Source organism: Carassius carassius, chromosome 15, assembly GCF_963082965.1.
Source record: "Carassius carassius chromosome 15, fCarCar2.1, whole genome shotgun sequence".
Classification (NCBI taxonomy): Eukaryota; Metazoa; Chordata; class Actinopteri; order Cypriniformes; family Cyprinidae; genus Carassius; species Carassius carassius.
The window spans coordinates 3,773,946-3,794,249 of NC_081769.1; the positions used below are offsets into that span (position 1 = coordinate 3,773,946).

A 20,304-nucleotide genomic window follows, 5' to 3' on the forward strand; every position below is an offset into this window, starting at 1 on the left:
ACCGACAGATTCAGCGTACAGACTTCAGATCAGTTCACTTCACTTCACTACAGCATCACATCACATCTCTGACAGATTCAGCGTACACACTCCAGATCAGTTCACTTCACTACAGCATCGCATCACATCACATCTCTAACAGATTCAGCGTACAGACTCCAGATCAGTTCACTTCACTATGTAGCATCACATCACATCTCTGACAGATTCAGCGTACAGACTCCAGATCAGTTCACTTCACTATAGCATCACATCACATCTCTGACAGATTCAGCGTACAGACTCCAGATCAGCTCACTTCACTACAGCATCACATCACATCGCTGACAGATTCAGCGTACAGACTCCAGATCAGTTCACTTCACTACAGCATCACATCACCGACAGATTCAGCGTACAGACTCCAGATCAGTTCACTTCACTACAGCATCACATCACATCTCTGACAGATTCAGCATACAGACTCCAGATCAGTTCACTTCACTACAGCATCACATCACATCTCTGACAGATTCAGCGTACAGACTCCAGATCAGTTCACTTCCCTACAGCATCACATCACATCACCGACAGATTCAGCGTACAGACTCCAGATCAGTTCACTTCACTACAGCATCGCATCACATCACCGACAGATTCAGCGTACAGACTCCACATCAGTTCACTTCACTATGTAGCATCACATCACCGACAGATTCAGCGTACAGACTCCAGATCAGTTCACTTCACTACAGCATCACATCACATCGCTGACAGATTCAGCGTACAGACTCCAAATCAGTTCACTTCACTACAGCATCGCATCACATCACCGACAGATTCAGCGTACAAACTCCAGATCAGCTCACTTCACTACAGCATCACATCACATCACCGACAGATTCAGCGTACAGACTTCAGATCAGTTCACTTCACTACAGCATCGCATCGCATCACATCACATTTCTAACAGATTCAGCGTACAGACTCCAGATCAGTTCACTTCACTACAGCATCACATCACATCTCTGACAGATTCAGCATTCAGACTCCAGATCAGTTCACTTCACTACAGCATCACATCACATCACCGACAGATTCAGCGTACAGACTTCAGATCAGTTCACTTCACTACAGCATCGCATCGCATCGCATCACATCACATTTCTAACAGATTCAGCGTACAGACTCCAGATCAGTTCACTTCACTACAGCATCACATCACATCTCTGACAGATTCAGCGTACAGACTCCAGATCAGTTCACTTCACTACAGCATCGCATCACATCACATCTCTAACAGATTCAGCGTACAGACTCCAGATCAGTTCACTTCACTATGTAGCATCACATCACCGACAGATTCAGCGTACAGACTCCAGATCAGTTCACTTCACTATAGCATCACATCACATCTCTGACAGATTCAGCGTACAGACTCCAGCTCAGCTCACTTCACTACAGCATCACATCACATCACCGACAGATTCAGCGTACAGACTCCAGATCAGTTCACTTCACTATAGCATCACATCACATCTCTGACAGATTCAGCGTACAGACTTCAGATCAGTTCACTTCACTACAGCATCGCATCGCATCACATCACATTTCTAACAGATTCAGCGTACAGACTCCAGATCAGTTCACTTTACTACAGCATCACATCACATCTCTGACAGATTCAGCGTACAGACTCCAGATCAGTTCACTTCACTACAGCATCGCATCACATCTCTAACAGATTCAGCGTACAGACTCCAGATCAGTTCACTTCACTATGTAGCATCACATCACATCTCTGACAGATTCAGCGTACAGACTCCAGATCAGTTCACTTCACTACAGCATCACATCACATCTCTGACAGATTCAGCGTACAGACTCCAGATCAGTTCACTTCACTATGTAGCATCACATCACATCTCTGACAGATTCAGCGTACAGACTCCAGATCAGTTCACTTCACTATAGCATCACATCACATCTCTGACAGATTCAGCGTACAGACTCCAGATCAGCTCACTTCACTACAGCATCACATCACATCGCTGACAGATTCAGCGTACAGACTCCAGATCAGTTCACTTCACTACAGCATCACATCACTGACAGATTCAGCGTACAGACTCCAGATCAGTTCACTTCACTACAGCATCACATCACATCTCTGACAGATTCAGCATACAGACTCCAGATCAGTTCACTTCACTACAGCATCACATCACATCTCTGACAGATTCAGCGTACAGACTCCAGATCAGTTCACTTCCCTACAGCATCACATCACATCACCGACAGATTCAGCGTACAGACTCCAGATCAGTTCACTTCACTACAGCATCGCATCACATCACCGACAGATTCAGCATACAGACTCCAGATCAGCTCACTTCACTACAGCATCCCATCACATCACCGACAGATTCAGCGTACAGACTCCAGATCAGTTCACTTCACTACAGCATCACATCACATCACCGACAGATTCAGCGTACAGACTCCAGATCAGTCCACTTCACTACAGCATCACATCACATCTCTGACAGATTCAGCGTACAGACTCCAGATCAGTTCACTTCACTACAGCATCACATCACATCACCGACAGATTCAGCGTACAGACTCCAGATCAGTTCACTTCACTACAGCATCACATCACATCTCTGACAGATTCAGCATACAGACTCCACATCAGTTCACTTCACTATGTAGCATCACATCACCGACAGATTCAGCGTACAGACTCCAGATCAGTTCACTTCACTACAGCATCACATCACATCGCTGACAGATTCAGCGTACAGACTCCAAATCAGTTCACTTCACTACAGCATCGCATCACATCATCGACAGATTCAGTGTACAAACTCCAGATCAGCTCACTTCACTACAGCATCACATCACATCACCGACAGATTCAGCGTACACACTCCAGATCAGTTCACTTCACTACAGCATCACATCATATCACATCTCTGACAGATTCAGCGTACAGACTCCAGATCAGTTCACTTCACTACAGCATCGCATCACATCACATCTCTAACAGATTCAGCGTACAGACTCCAGATCAGTTCACTTCACTATGTAGCATCACATCACATCTCTGACAGATTCAGCGTACAGACTCCAGATCAGTTCACTTCACTACAGCATCACATCACATCTCTGACAGATTCAGCGTACAGACTCCAGATCAGTTCACTTCACTATGTAGCATCACATCACATCTCTGACAGATTCAGCGTACAGACTCCAGATCAGTTCACTTCACTATAGCATCACATCACATCTCTGACAGATTCAGCGTACAGACTCCAGATCAGCTCACTTCACTACAGCATCACATCACATCGCTGACAGATTCAGCGTACAGACTCCAGATCAGTTCACTTCACTACAGCATCACATCACTGACAGATTCAGCGTACAGACTCCAGATCAGTTCACTTCACTACAGCATCACATCACATCTCTGACAGATTCAGCATACAGACTCCAGATCAGTTCACTTCACTACAGCATCACATCACATCTCTGACAGATTCAGCGTACAGACTCCAGATCAGTTCACTTCCCTACAGCATCACATCACATCACCGACAGATTCAGCGTACAGACTCCAGATCAGTTCACTTCACTACAGCATCGCATCACATCACCGACAGATTCAGCATACAGACTCCAGATCAGCTCACTTCACTACAGCATCCCATCACATCACCGACAGATTCAGCGTACAGACTCCAGATCAGTTCACTTCACTACAGCATCACATCACATCACCGACAGATTCAGCGTACAGACTCCAGATCAGTCCACTTCACTACAGCATCACATCACATCTCTGACAGATTCAGCGTACAGACTCCAGATCAGTTCACTTCACTACAGCATCACATCACATCACCGACAGATTCAGCGTACAGACTCCAGATCAGTTCACTTCACTACAGCATCACATCACATCTCTGACAGATTCAGCATACAGACTCCACATCAGTTCACTTCACTATGTAGCATCACATCACCGACAGATTCAGCGTACAGACTCCAGATCAGTTCACTTCACTACAGCATCACATCACATCGCTGACAGATTCAGCGTACAGACTCCAAATCAGTTCACTTCACTACAGCATCGCATCACATCATCGACAGATTCAGTGTACAAACTCCAGATCAGCTCACTTCACTACAGCATCACATCACATCACCGACAGATTCAGCGTACACACTCCAGATCAGTTCACTTCACTACAGCATCACATCATATCACATCTCTGACAGATTCAGCGTACAGACTCCAGATCAGTTCACTTCACTACAACATCACATCACTGACAGATTAAGCGTAAAGACTCCAGATCAGCTCACTTCACTATGTAGCATCACATCACATCTCTGACAGATTCAGCGTACAGACTCCAGATCAGCTCACTTCACTACAGCATCACATCACATCACCGACAGATTCAGCGTACAGACTCCAGATCAGTTCACTTCACTACAGCATCACATCACATCTCTGACAGATTCAGCGTACACACTCCAGATCAGTTCACTTCACTACAGCATCACATCACATCTCTGACAGATTCAGCGTACAGACTCCAGATCAGCTCACTTCACTACAGCATCACATCACATCACATCACCGACAGATTCAGCGTACAGACTCCAGATCAGTTCACTTCACTACAGCATCACATCACATCACATCTCTGACAGATTCAGCGTACAGACTCCAGATCAGTTCACTTCACTACAGCATCACATCACATCACTGACAGATTCAGCGTACAGACTCCAGATCAGTTCACTTCACTACAGCATCACATCACATCGCTGACAGATTCAGCGTACAGACTCCAGATCAGTTCACTTCACTACAGCATCACATCACATCTCTGACAGATTCAGCGTACAGACTCCAGATCAGTTCACTTCACTACAGCATCACATCACATCGCTGACAGATTCAGCGTACAGACTCCAGATCAGTTCACTTCACTACAGCATCGCATCACATCTCTGACAGATTCAGATTCAGCGTACAGACTCCAGATCAGTTCACTTCACTACAGCATCGCATCACATCACCGACAGATTCAGCGTACAGACTCCAGATCAGTTCACTTCACTACAATATCGCATCACATTACCGACAGATTCAGCGTACAGACTCCAGATCAGTTCACTTCACTACAGCATCACATCACATCACCGACAGATTCAGCGTACAGACTCCAGATCAGCTCACTTCACTACAGCATCACATCACAGACAGATTCAGCGTAGACTCCAGATCAGTTCACTTCACTACAGCATCAAATCACATCTCTGACAGATTCAGCGTACAGACTCCAGATCAGCTCACTTCACTACAGCATCACATCACATCACCGACAGATTCAGCGTACAGACTCCAGATCAGTTCACTTCACTACAGCATCACATCACATCTCTGACAGATTCAGCGTACAGACTCCAGATCAGTTCACTTCACTACAGCATCGCATCACATCGCTGACAGATTCAGTACATCGCTCCTCAAAAACGTAACTTACTAGTACTAAACATGCAACAAACATTTCTAACATTTATATCAAGGTCAACTTTACTGTCATTTTAGAACATGAGTTTTTAACAGACTCTGTAATACTCGTGAGTTTTATGTAATACGAATGACTAGTGGTAGACTAGTTAACACTTTATAATAAGGCCTCATTAATATTTGTTAACTACTTTGTGACCCTGGACCACAAAACCAGTCTTAAGTGTCAATTTTTTGGTTGGTACATCATCTGAAAGCTGAATAAATCCGCTTTCCACATGGTTTGTTAGGTGGACAATATCTGGTTGAGATACAACTATTCAAAAATCTGGAATCTGATGGTGCAAAAAAAAAAAGAGAAATAAAATTAAATAAAAAAATCAAAATACTGAGAAAATCGTCCAAATGAATTCTTAGCTATGCATATTACTAATCAAAAATTAAGTTTTGATATATTTACGGTAGGCAATTTAAAAAATATCTTCATGGAACATGATCTTTACTTAATATTATTTTTGGCATAAAAGAAAAATTTATAATTTTGACCCAATACAATGTATTTTTGACTATTGCTTCAAATATCACCTTGCAACTTAAGATAGTTATATATATAGTTAACCTGAACTAACAATAAACACTACTTCTGCAGTATTTCTTAGTTAATGATTATTTTTATATTTACTAACACATTTAAAATATAATAAATAAAAAAGATCTAATAAGACCTTGTTGTAAAGTGTCAACATGTTATGACAGACATTCTTTGGTTTTTAAGTATTTTAAAAGTATTTATTAAGTATTTATGGTGACACTTTACAATAAAGTTCCATTTATTCACATTAGTTAACTACTTTAGTTAAAATGAACTAACAATGAAAATACTTTGCTGATGTTAATTCCAACATTTAATTAAATAAAAAATAATGATCTTGAGGTAACATGAACAATGAGCAACTAACATTAACAAAGATTATAAATATGGTAACAAATGTATTGCTCATTGATAATTAATGCATTAAATATCAACTAATGGGACTCGATTGTAAAGTGTGACCGTGTATATTTAAATAGTAACTAACAATCAAGTCTTCTTTTCATTACAAATCATGCATGTTGAGCAAAATAAATGCTCAATATTGTAATATTGAATAAGCACTTTGAAATACTTATACGAATAAACCTTTTACCAACATATTTACAATTTCTTTGTATGAAATATCTTTAAAAGGGTAAAAAATGTTGAAAATCAGCATGAAAATAAAAAGACAAATATATAACAGCTATTATACTATACTACAAAATGTAAATTATTTCTTTAGATTATTTTGCATCTAAATATGAGAAATTATTTCAAAGAAAACAAAAGAAAAAGGCAAACACTAGATTGTGTTGTTATTGTTGAGATTTAATATAAAAGAACTGTTTTTTATTTACAAACATCAAAATACAAATATATTTAATTAAATAACAAACTCTCATTTGTTTTCGGAATAAAACAAAATTAGCTTCAATATCGGTTTAAAATGCTTTGAATTAAATGGCAACTACAATGTTTATCGACATAATTCTGCTGATACCTGGAAAAACTAGGTATGTGAAATAATAAAGGCAACACCATGCAGTACATTATTCCTGTAATTTATCGTCAATGTCTCTGTCAGAGGGCGTCTGGACCAAGAAATGCTGGAAAAACTCCTTCACTTTTCTTTTCTCGGCGAGATCTTGCTTTGTGGGTGACCTGAGCAAAAGGCCAGCGAAGATCGGGGCTGTAAACAAAACACAAACGAGTCAGTCAAACCGCTTCCAAAGTCACTTCCACATCAAACTCCCTGATGTCTCCAGGTTTTCTGTGACTGGAAACAACATGCAAAATCAAAACAGATGCTAAAACTTGAGACTTTTTCATTTCTAAACCAAGTGCATGACTAGACGTCTGAATTATGCAACTAATCTGTTTTAAATAATAACATTTTCCCATTGAAACTGGCCTGTACTCTCCAAATCTGCAGACAAAGTACACAGAAACAAATACTGAAAGTGGACTGTCAACCTACCTAAAATACTGACATCCAGCCGGTTGTGTGCAGAGTGCTTCAACAGCTCTTGAAGAAATGCCGTCAAATAGTTAAAAACGTTTTTATGGCACTGAGGTAGCACAGAAATGATCTGTGGACAGAAAGAGAAAGGAAACAAGTTATTTATTCATCTGTTTTTCCGTGACTGAGCATCCAAAGAAATGGAGACTGCAGTGAAAGAGACATATTGAAGACACAGACCTGTCTACACTGGCTGCTGTCTGAGCTGCAGTCCAAGCACTGTGGGTAGAAGGAGAAGGGGATCACCGGTTCAGGAAGGGCATCGAGGAACAGGAGCAGGGCTTCAGCCACAGAGTGGTTACTGCCAGCTAAAACAGCTTCAGGTCAAGGGCACTCAACAGTCAAGTAGAACCGAGACACGTGGGTCTACACTTAAAACTTAGCAAAGCTGCATATTCGAATGATTTTAGCACATCAGAATGATTTCTGACGGATCATGTGAAACTGAAGACTGGAGTAATGATGCTGAAAATACACAATATTACTGTATCTTTGATTAGATAAATGCAACCTTGGCGAGTAGACAAGACTTACATTTACATTAAGTCATTTAGCAGACGCTTTTAGCCAAAGTGACTTGGACAATGCAAGAATTCAAAATCAACAAAAGAGTAAAGACATGCAAGTGCTATAACAAGTCTCCGCTAGCTTAACACAGTACACATAGCAAGGTTTTTTATTATACAATAAAAAGAAAACAGATTGAATAAAAAAAAGAATATAGCTTTTTTTTTTGCTTTTTGTTAATTGTATAATAAATAAAAAGAAAACATTTTATTTTTTAAATGACTTTTAAAAAATAAAAAAACAATTTTTTTTTTTTTTTTTAAGAAGGCAGTTAGTATGTTAGGAATGAATAGAGTTCAAGTCTAAAAGAAGCATTTTTTAAAGAATAGAATTAGAATAGTGAGTGTTAAAGTAAGAGGGTCAAATAAAGATGGAAGAGATGTGTTTTTAGCCGATTCTTGAAGATGTGTAAGGACTCAGCTGCCCGGATTGAGTTGAGCAGGTCTTTCCACCAGGAGGGAAAAAATCCTGACCCCAAACATTTGAATGCTATTGAAATGTATTCAATCCAACTCATTATCAATAAAAATGTAATTAAAGATAATTTTACGAAATATCTGAGTCTCAGTTCGCATGAGATTGAAAAATCATAATCACCCTAAACCTCTGGCTGCCACTGTATGCTTTCCATGTACATTTTATTTTAGTCTGTTTATCTACACAGATTTTATTATTGAGAAATTATAATTCATTTTACAGTTAAGCAAATCAGCTAGTAGCCCAGCTATGGTGTGCCATTTTTACATTACTTGCAATCATTTATTAAGCCATTATTAATGGATCTATAAACACCTAAATAAAAAAAATTGTCAATAACATAAAAACATCCTAACATGACCTGCAAATGACATACATTAGCAAAAGCAAGGATATTATTATTATTTGTAATCATTTGGTCACAAAAATATTTGATTTGAAAAGTTTACAACCGCTTTTATATTTTAGTTTTCATTATTATTTTTTATAAAATTTTTGATACAACAATAACAAAGCGAGAACTCTTTTAGTCCTCTGTTATATTCTTGGTTTTTATTTTTATTCTGGTCCTGCAAAGTGAAAAAGAGAACATGGCCTCCCATACAATATGACATGAATTATTCCTGTAGGCTATGCTTGGAATAGCGTTTTTTTTTGTCCAAACCTTCAGAAAGTCTTTCTCCTGGTCTGTTTTTGCTAGGGAAAAATAAAGGAAAGTATTTTAATTCCTGGAATCATCCAGAAATGCAAAAAGCTTCCAGTTAATGCAAACTCTGGATCACGTTGAGTCAGCTCACACTGCAGACATGAATCATACAGTGACCGTGTGAAAGGATACGGAGAGTGTCTAAGCTGCCCGTGTCCAAACAATCCCGAATCTCTTCGAACTCGCTGCGAAGGCCGGGCTGTTGAAAGAGCTCTTCCTGTAACACAGACGGTGTCAACTATTTCATTACGACTGCTTTCTCCAGGCATTGTGCTTCAACATTTCATCAGTCACATCTTTAATTGTGTAGTAGATTTCTGAACAGCAAAGAATGGTTTGGGGAAGCTTTAATTTCTTGTTTCGGGTTACTGAAACAGCTCCTAAGGCGCCGGGGAGTGAATTTCCTCAGCAGATTCCTGCTTTAGTGCTGGTGTTGCTACAGAGAGGAGCTCAATGGCTCGGCCATAAAAAGACAAACAGCTTTTAGCAGCACAAAATTACCAAAGCACAGCTTAAATGTTTTAAGACTGGGAAAGAGAAAAGGTTAAGAAAGTTTAAACACAATAATAGATGAGAAAAGGGCAGTCCTGACCTGTTTTCTTGCGTAACGGAAGAGATGGTCCACCATCATCCATATCTCCTTGGGGATTTCTTGAGGTTTTTCAGTCTCTGGGATACTCACTTGGCTATTTGACTTCATACTCTGATGCAACAAATTCAAATTATGAGGCGGGTTAAACATTATCAGATGATTACATTCATATTCATTCTATTCATTCATCAAGATTTTGAGTCGTGCAAAATATTGCCTTCATGTACACAACCATATAACAGTTCGGGGTCAGTAACATTTTTTTTTTTTTAAAGAAATTATTACTTTTATTTAATAAAGATGATTTGAATTGAACAAAAGTGACAGTATAGAAATTCTATTTTAAATAAATGCTGATCTTTTTAACTTTCTATTTATCAAAGAAAATTGTATGCATTTAGCAGAAAAAAAATTAATGCAATTAGCAGACGCTTTTATCTAAAGCGACTTAAAGTGCTAACATTTTTTTACCTAAAATGTTCCCTGGGACTCGATCCCACAACCTTTCTCTACCACTGATCTGAAGGATCATGTGACCCTGAAGACTGGAGTAATGATGCTGAAAATTCAGCTTGTTTTTGTTTTTTATGATGACAGCACAGTAGAGCTGAGGTGAAGTAGAAGAGGAGAGGGGATGGGATTGGGAAAGGTCCTTGAGCCAGGAATCGAACTCGGGACGCCTGAAGCGCAACACCGCTATGTATCGACACACTGCCCACAAGGCTATCGGCGCCAGAAAATTCAGGAATAAATAAGATTTCAAAATATATTCACATAGAAGACAGTTATTTTAATATTTTCACAATATTACTGTTCTTACTGTATTTTTTTGGATCAAATAAATGCAGCATAAATGCAGCCTTGCTGAGACTTAAAAACATCTTAACTGACTACAAACTTTTAAACGGTAATGGACTATTAAACATCAGTGAATCTGTCAGAAATGGCAGTGCTCTTATAAAAACCTCAACGTTTGTAACGGCAGGCTCTCACCAGCTCTCTGATGGTCTCCAGGGGCATGTCCTGGATGGGCTCTCTCAGCAGGCACAGGGTACTGAGAGACGAGCCGAAGCAGCTGGGCAGGTAGTTGCCCGTGACGGAGATGAAGTAGTCTTTCCCCCTGTCCAGATGCAGAACCAGGATGTCCTCCAGCTGCTGCTGGCCTGAGTTCAGCTCTGGAGCTGTAGAGCGGTTCACAAACACCTCGAGGTCGATGTCCACGCTGGCACCTACGCAGAGACCACATCGACTGATTAATTCTCTTCTTTGATCTGCACCAATACAGACTGATGGATGTTACAGATAAAAAAACATTGGACAGAAGGCTTGGACTTATGTGCATTAGTGTATCGTTTTTTAAAATATAATTATTTGTTAACAATGTGCAAGCTGATATTCTGATATTCACATTCACTAGCCAGGTTTCCATCCAAAGCTTAACTTGTGCTCAAAATTAGAATGTCGCATTCAAACATTTGCAAATAAGCACCATTTCCATCCGATGTGTCAAAGAGGAAAAAAATTAACTTCCTGTTAAACTGGCACTAAATATCATGATGAAAAAGTGGGAGAAGCCTCTGAATGTAATCATTTTCATATGACTTTTGGCTCAGAGCAAGCAGACGAAACACAATGAATGTGATCAATTCTTTCGTGGATGCCTGCTGGTCAGGAATACAGTCGTGTAACAGTTCTGGAAGGCAATACAGAAACACTTTATAATAAGGTTCCATGTTAGTTAACTACTGTAGTAAACACGAACTAAGCAAGAACAATCCTTCTACAGTGTTTATTAATCTTAGTTGATGTTAATTTCAACATTTACTAATGCATTACTTAATTTAAAAGTTGTGCTTGTTAACATTAGTTAATGCACTGTGAATTAACATGAACAATACATTACATAACTGTTTTTTCATTAACTAACATTAACAAAGATTAATAAAAACAATAATAAATGTATTGCTCATTGTTTGTTCATGTTAATTAATACACTAACATTAACTAATGGAACCTTATTATAAAGTGTTACCCAGAAATTCTTTGATGACAAATTTTCCCCTGATGCATTTCAAAATGACATTAACAACATTTATGCAGCTCTAACTGCAGTGTAAATGCTTTCATGCCATCTCTGAGCTGCATTAACCCTTATGCATTGTTGGGGACGTTTTCGTCCACTAGGGGGTAAAGTTGAGTCTTATTTTGGCCACAACTTTCTCTGTGTTTCAGCAAATGGAATGATGTTTGGTGACAAATCTTATTTTGACACATATTTCGGGAAAATTATTTGAAAATGTTCAAAAACTTAACGGTACACTGTGGGCAAATTCACTACCCTTTCGGGATGTTCGTGGATGAAAACATCCACTAAATTAAACTGCTGTAAAAATGTGTCAGATCAATATTTTTTTCTAGTTTTTTTTGCATAAATCTATTAAATCAACCTCAGCCCTGATCAAAACTACCAAATGTTTAAAAAAAAAAATCCAAGATTTTAACTCTTTAATTACCAAGTTCATAAATGATGTCACTGATTTGGGGGAAAACACACACACAAAATGACATATTTTTACCTTTTATCACAGTCTTGGGCATGTCAAAGATTAGTAACAAGATTGGCTTTGATGCATTGTTAGTTTTTGTGCAGCATTAGATTTAAATTTTTTCTCCCTAATTTATTGTTTGTGGCTGTTTTTTCCCCATTGACTTCCATTATAACGACATTTTTTGATTGCAAAGCCATGACACAACAAAATCATGCATTCTTGATTGTGGTTTTCCCTTTTGGGAAGAGGTAAAATTTGTTATTTTTACAGTTGATCACTAGGTGGGACCATTAACCCTTTAGATAGGACTGTGCAAAAAAAAGGCTTAGTTTCTGGCTTGTATATAGAGTATAACAGCAAATTATAGTGTGTGTGTGTGTGTGTGAGAGAGAGAGAGAGAGAGAAAGAGAGGGTGTGAGAGAGACTTTTGTGCACTTACCTTGATGTATCTGAAAAAATCCAAATATGCACTTCAGCTCTCAGAACTACATGGAGTAAACAATAAAAAAAGAAGTGTGTTTATGCACCTGCTGCCTTTTGATGGTGAAAAGTACGGATGGTCTATGTGTGAAATGCTCGTCTTTTCTTCATGGTAAAGCCAGTTTAAAACCTTAAAATCCTGTAAAAAAAATCTACTTTGCATCAAATTTATGAACATAATGTATTATGAACCAAAATGCAATACAAACTTCAAAAATGTGGCAGCTCGCTGGAGGGGTCAAGCTGCATAATCATTTCTAAAACTTCAGTACAAGTCAAGCCCTTTCTCGTGTTGCTTGCTGCTCTTCTCACCATCAAATGACCAGCACGATGGCATGCAAGTGTTTAAATCCACGTTCTTTGCTTTTGTTTAGACTATACTTGTCACCATCATTAAAAGGCAGCAGGTGCATAAATACACTTTTGTTTACTCCATGTAGTTCTGAGAGCTGAGGTGTACATTTAGATTTTGTCAAATACATCAAGGTAAGTGCACAAAGGTCTCTCTCACTCTCTCTCTCTCTCTCTCTCACACACAAACACTATAATTTGCTGTTATACTCCATATAACTACGACTACATATAAAAGCCAGAAACTAAGCCTTTTTTTGCACAGGCCTATCTAAAGGGTTAATGGTCCCACCTAGTGATCAACTGTAAAAATAACAAATTTTACCTCTTCCCAAAAGGGAAAACCACCAACCATCAAGAATGCATGATTTTATGGTGTCATGGCTTTGCAATCAAAAAATGTTGTTATACTGGAAGTCAATGGGGAAAAAACAGCCACGAACAATAAATGAGAAAAAAATTAAAATCTAATGCTGCACAAAAACTAAAAATGCATCAAAGCCAGTGTTGTTACTAATATTTGATATGCCCAAGACTGTGATAAAAAGTAAAAAAAAAAAAATCCAACCACAATTACTTTTATATTGAAAATAAGTCATTTTGTTTTATTTTCCCCAAATCAGTGACATCATTTATGAACTTGGCAATTAAAGATTTAAAATCTTGTATTTTGTTATTTTTTTTTTTAGTTTTGATCAGGATTGAGGTTGATAAATAGATTTATGCAAAAAAAAAAAAAAAAAAATTATCTGATACATTTTTACAGCAGTTTAATTGAGTGGATGTTTTCATCCCGAACATAACGAAAGGGTAGTGAATTTGAACAATGCACAAGGTTTAAACAGTCTGTGTAAATACATCCATATGCCACTTCAGTTGCAGATGTCAGAATCTATAATGATAATGATTTAATTTTGCCTGGAAACAGCCTTATAGTGTCTTATTACTCTCACTGAATTAATTATTGATTGAATTTAAGAGTTCGATATAAAAGATGATACATCTAATAAGGATAGAAGAAATTGCCCCTGGGAATTAATGTACCAGGGCAAATATAACAGCTTAATGGAAAAGTTCATTTTTCTGACTGCTGTCAAATAATTCCTAATAAATCAAAAAAAGTCATCATTTACAGAACCTTCTAACCTTAATGAGTTTCTTTCTTCTGTTGAGCACAAACAGACATCGACTTACATAGTATGAAAAAAAAAGACTATAATAGAAGTCAATGGCTGCCGTCAACTATTTCTATTTAGTTGTACCGTAAATGATGGGGTGAGTAAATGCTGACAGAATATTTATTTATGGGTGAACTATCTCTTCAAGTTTTAATTGTGAACACTGATAGCACAGTGTAGTCCGTACACATTTTCTGTACTGATGACGAAGAATTGCTTCATGTAGCTGTATATTACACATCAAGTATGTTCTGAGTTGCTTTAACAAGAGGGCATGTAACAGCCAGTCCATCTCAATAAAACAGCTGGTTGTTTTAGAACTAGTATTAACTAGATGTAACTCTATCTGCATCGAATAAACACCAACACTGTGGCGAATGTAAGTGTATCAGTGAATCCCTCTGACCTTGAGCCAAGAAGCCTTTAGCAGGCTTTGCTGTTAACCAGGGCTTGCAGTAGGTGGGCTCTTCTAGCTTGGGAATGAACTCAAACTGACACGGCACCTGTCCATCATTATAAACGGTCACAGTCTTTGCCTGATGCTGCATGAACTTCACATCCTGGAAGAGGAACTACAGAAAGAAACCAAAAGGAAATACAATGCATTCATTTTTCATTTAAATGAGCATTACATTTTCACAATACTATTCACAAGTCTGGAGTCAGTCAATTTCTTTTATTTTGTATGTTTTTAACTACATATGCTTACCAAGACAGCATTTATTTGATCAAAAATAGAGTAAAAACAGAATTAATGTCAAATATCATTATCATTATAAATAACCGTTTTCTATTTTAATACATTGTAATCTATGAAAATTATTCCTGTGATCAAAGCTGAATTTTCAGCATCATTATTCCGTTCTTCAGTGTCACATGATTCTTCAGAATTTATTCTATTTATTAGACATGTGCTGGTTTTCTGTAATATATTCGATATATCCCAATAAAGAATATGCGCAACATTTTAAAAGTTTTATAGAATTCTTTGATTAGAAAGTTCAAAAGAACCACATTTATTTGAAATAGAAATCTTTTGTAACATTATAAATGCCTTAATTATCACTTTTGAACAATTAAATGCATCCTTGCTGAAGAAAGTATTAATGTCTTTCCAAAACTTACTGACCCTAAACTTTTGAATATAAGTGTAAATTGTAAAAGTCAGTGGCTGAATTATGGAAGACTGCTGACCTCTCTTTGAGACAGAGTAACTGAAGGAATACAATCATTCTCCATTCTGTCAATGTGTCTCACGATCTCTTCGAACTTCCGTTTGTAGGACTCCTCGTTCACGACCTTGATCTGTAACAGCAGAGTAACAGCCGATGTCAGTAAGAGGACAGAGAACGAGGACTGGCTGAAGGGTGCATGATCACGGCTGCTGTTCTCACCCCGATCTCTAGCAGAGAGCTGACGGGTTTGTGGTCACTGGTCTTCAGGGTCATGTGACTCTGGTAATGAAGCTGTTTAATGTTCTTTCCCCTCCACAGGATGCGGTCACACCATGCTGGAACTCGGCACTTCTCACTGCATAAACAAAACCACACTGATTAGATGAAGTGATCAGATCACTAATGACGCTTGCAAACTCTTGCCATTTCCTACTTGTAAAACATTTTATTTTACTTAAAAAATTTGAAAATGTTTTATAAAATAGTAAACCATTTATATGTATGTATATATATATATATATATATATATATATATATATATATATATATATATATATAGTGACGCGTGGCCCAAGCTCTCATCAGCGTCGCCCTGGAAACAGAGCAGGCACACCTGCACCTGCTCATTACGGGCTGAGCGGTCACACCTGCAGCGCATCAGGAACGGGCTTTATAAGCAGCGTCGATGAACACAGAGGTGAGAGATGTCTCCAAAAGAATCGGCTAACAGGTCAAAAGCAGGGCATGCAAATTCAGTTCTTTTTTGCACAGAGAAAAACTTCTAACAGGCTGAATATAAATGTAACTCTCTGTAAATCCACTCTCTGTCACCAGGTGGTGCTTATGGAACAGCAGAATTACAGCCGCTTCCCATAACCTCCATGGACAATGCAACCTTTTTTTCAATATTTTAACTTTAGAGGAACATTCATATAATTAATTCATTCACATATTCATTTGTGTACTTCCCTTAACAACCTCCAAGCTATTGCGGATTTGCACATCACAATGTCGATGCTGAAACCATATATCGTGCAGCCCTACTCTAAGCCATATCACAATATTGATTTTATTTCAGATATCATGCAGCCCTAGACCATGTATAATGTTAGTAAATGTATCTTGCAAAGACATTAGTGTGTCATTGCTAAAGCGATATGAGTGGGGTTTTAGCACATTCATATGTGTTTGTTCATTGGTCAAGAGAGCCTCTAAAATATTCTGGTGACTAAATATGGTTTTCAAAAATACCCCGGAGGAAAACACAGGTCTGATCACTTAGAAATAAGACAGCTCACCATGAACTGAAGTATTTATTTTTATGCATAGCACAAAATTAATTATGTACCCAAGTTAACAGTTATTGTTTCCTATGGTCTTTTTGGAACGACTTGCAGTATGTTTCTATATTATATCAAACTTCACAGATTGGCAACAAACCAACTGTGTTGTGGAGAATATATTTTATAGAAAAAGTGTCAGAGGAAATAGTTTGTGATGGTGCTCTCTGACCTTGTATCCCACTGATCTGAGCCAGTGTCATATTTGTATGTTGGTTGGAAATCAATCTCTCCCTCCGTGAAGCCCACAAACACAACCTCCTCATCCATCTGCTGTTTCAGCTGAAACACATGCACATCCACGGTCATTTATTGGCCATCTAACTCAACACTCCCCAGACAAACCACTGCTATGTTCTGTCTTACCTGGTCGTGATTATACAGGGTCTCAAAATCCTTTTTAGCTATTAAGTCCTTCACATGATCAACTTCAAGGTCACAGATTCGGTAGTTTAGATCTCCCAGCCACAACACAACACTGGAAATGAAGAGAGAACCATGATGATAAAAGATTTAAACGGGGACAATTAGACTTCAGTTAAACTGGCAGGCTGTAGAGTTTGGCTCATACTTGTGTTTCATGATGGTGAGGGGTGGTAGTGTGGGGTCATCCTGTCTGAACTGAATCCTGCGACAAATGTCCTTGAAGTCCTGATTGCGTCTTTCAAACTCTTCCGTGTGTGCGGCGAGGTGAGAGTTCACCACACAGATGTCGGAGTTGTGAAATTGGAAGCGGACTGCTACTGCACCTTTATTACCCTAAACGAGATACAAGGTTATTTGAACGCATCAATAACAAGGCTCTATTTTTTTACTGTGCTCCTAATTTAAAAAATGTAAAGTTAACCCTATTAAACTGGCTGTGTCATCACCAACGCATCAAAGCAAGATGCAACTGTGATGATTTCTGATGAGATACGGGAAGAGGCAGCAGGACCTGTCAGAACAACATCTTGGCACGAGTTTTTATGTTGGTATTAGTGAATTTGCACCCGTGCATGTGCATATGCACACAAAAAAAAGTCTCCTGAGTGAAAACTGTGAAACCCAGTGTCAGACTTGTTTTTTATTATAGTCCAGTTCATAGATTCTTTCTTTCATTTGTTTTTTGAGTTGTTCTAAATAAAATTAAAAAAGTCAAATTAATTTAAACGTTTTTTTTAATCTATTTACAAACTCTCAACAAACAATAATGGTCAATAACTGTAATTTTGTAGTAACAAAACACGGTAATTGTAACTGCTGTGTGTGTGTGCACTTCGGATGGGTTAAATGCAGAACACGAATTCTGAGTATGGGTCACCATACTTGGCTGAATGTCACGTCACTTTCACTTTCAATTACTTCCTAAAGGGTTAGGGTAAGTTGTTTTTAATTAGGCATAATTTACTGTTATTACTAAAGTAAGTCAATGCAACTTGTAAGTCACCTTGAAATAGTGACTTACAAGTTGCTAAGTCCCTTTATCAATTATGAGAGAATTCAGTAACATAGTGAGAGTCATGACTGTGGTTTTTGGAACACATTCAATACGACTACACAACAATACTGATGCAGAAAAGCTAGTTCATGCATTCATGACCTCTAGACTGGACTATTGTAATGCACTTCTAGGTGGTTGTCCTGCTTCGTCAATAAACAAGCTACAGGTCGTCCAAAATGCAGCAGCTAGAGTCCTTACGAGGTCAAGAAAATATGATCATATTACCCCAATTTTACAGTCTCTGCACTGGCTACCTATTAAGTTCCGTATCAGTTACAAATTATCATTACTTACCTATAAGGCCCTAAATGGTTTAGCTCCTGCGTACCTAACTAGCCTTCTACCACGCTACAACCCATCACGCACCCTAAGGTCACAAAACGCTGGACTTTTGGTAGTTCCTATGATAGCAAAGTCCACTAAAGGAGGTAGAGCTTTCTCACATTTGGCTCCCAAACTCTGGAATAGCCTTCCTGATAATGTTCGGGGTTCAGACACACTCTCTCTGTTTAAATCTAGATTAAAAACGCATCTCTTTCGCCAAGCATTCGAATAATGTATCTCTTAAATTGTGAGTGTAGTTGCATCTGATCAAATGTGCATTTTTATTCATTAGCTTGGGTTAAACTAATTTTACTTTGTTGGATCAGCAGCTATGCTAATGATGTCTCTATTTTGTTTCTATGTTTTGCCACGGGATTTACATCCCGTGGTAACTAAGATTTACACAAGCTCCAGTCTGGATCCAGAACACCTGAGAAGAGATGATGCTGACCCTCAGAGGACCCCAGATGATCCTAACCTTGAATCAACAAACAGAACTAACAATTATTGCTACATGTGTGACTGCATCATATAATAACTATTAATTAATAATATTGATAGTTCATCGTCTAGCTGACTACGTCTTGTATTATTATTATTTTTTTTTATTTTTTCTAAAATCCTGTCAAACGTGCACAAACTACTAGCTACTACTAAATATTGTAGAAACATAATTTTCTGTAAAGTTGCTTTGTAACGATTTGTATTGTAAAAAGTGCAATACAAATAAACTTGAATTGAATTGAATACTAATACTAATATACAACTACTTTTGATAATAACCACTCACCATCCGCCCCATGACACCTGTGCCGACGGTCTCAGCCTCCATCTCAGAGATGTGTGCCGCATGCTCCGCCTTCACATAGAACAACAGCATGATGCCTACCAACCGCACCAGCTTCACCTGCAAAGCACAAATGATCAGAAATGAGCAAGGCACTGATGACGATTAGCACTGGTCAATTTTCTGATTACTACTTTCTCAAAATGACTTTTTGCTTATGAATTGTAAATTATATATTCATATAATAATAATAATAATAATAATTAGCATTATACATTAACAAACAAAGTTAATTAGCAAAAACAGATAAAAAAAAAACTGAAATCATGCTTTTTTTATTGTGCATTCCAAGAAATATCAATCAAATTGCAGTTGGGTTGTTTTGATTAAGTAATAATAACTCACCCAATACAGTTAAGCTACAAAATAAAAGTTCAGTGAAAGTATGTTTTTTTATATAGTTTGCTTTATAGCAAAAGCAGATAACTCCAACAGTCATTTTCTGGCAAAAGCAGATAACTCCACATTTCATGTTTCAGCGTTAAAAAAAAACACTCGTTTTATCCTTGTAATCTCCTCAGCTGACAATGTAGATGTCTGACAAACGTTGTTGTGATCATACGCAATACACAGAGCTTTTCCCTCACCATTCTAATGTAC

At 38.0% G+C, this 20,304-nt stretch overlaps 1 protein-coding gene across 4 annotated transcripts in view; it reads right to left on the reverse strand.

Annotated features, from left to right (window-relative positions):
* Nucleotides 1-6,923: 6,923 nt before the first annotated feature.
* inpp5b (inositol polyphosphate-5-phosphatase B) overlaps nucleotides 6,924-20,304 on the reverse strand; it is a 39,747-nt gene continuing 26,366 nt past the window's right edge. For all 4 annotated transcript variants that reach the window (XM_059567271.1, XM_059567270.1, XM_059567272.1 and 1 more), the window contains 13 exons: nucleotides 19,648-19,764; nucleotides 17,622-17,809; nucleotides 17,417-17,528; nucleotides 17,223-17,332; nucleotides 15,930-16,065; nucleotides 15,730-15,840; nucleotides 14,942-15,107; nucleotides 10,971-11,206; nucleotides 9,978-10,088; nucleotides 9,518-9,602; nucleotides 7,816-7,943; nucleotides 7,594-7,705; nucleotides 6,924-7,305 (listed from right to left, as the gene is read on the reverse strand). In XM_059567271.1, coding sequence (XP_059423254.1) covers nucleotides 7,166-7,305; nucleotides 7,594-7,705; nucleotides 7,816-7,943; nucleotides 9,518-9,602; nucleotides 9,978-10,088; nucleotides 10,971-11,206; nucleotides 14,942-15,107; nucleotides 15,730-15,840; nucleotides 15,930-16,065; nucleotides 17,223-17,332; nucleotides 17,417-17,528; nucleotides 17,622-17,809; nucleotides 19,648-19,764 — 1,752 coding nt within the window. In that variant the 3' untranslated portion in view covers nucleotides 6,924-7,165. The remainder of the gene's footprint in view (nucleotides 7,306-7,593; nucleotides 7,706-7,815; nucleotides 7,944-9,517; nucleotides 9,603-9,977; nucleotides 10,089-10,970; nucleotides 11,207-14,941; nucleotides 15,108-15,729; nucleotides 15,841-15,929; nucleotides 16,066-17,222; nucleotides 17,333-17,416; nucleotides 17,529-17,621; nucleotides 17,810-19,647; nucleotides 19,765-20,304) is intronic.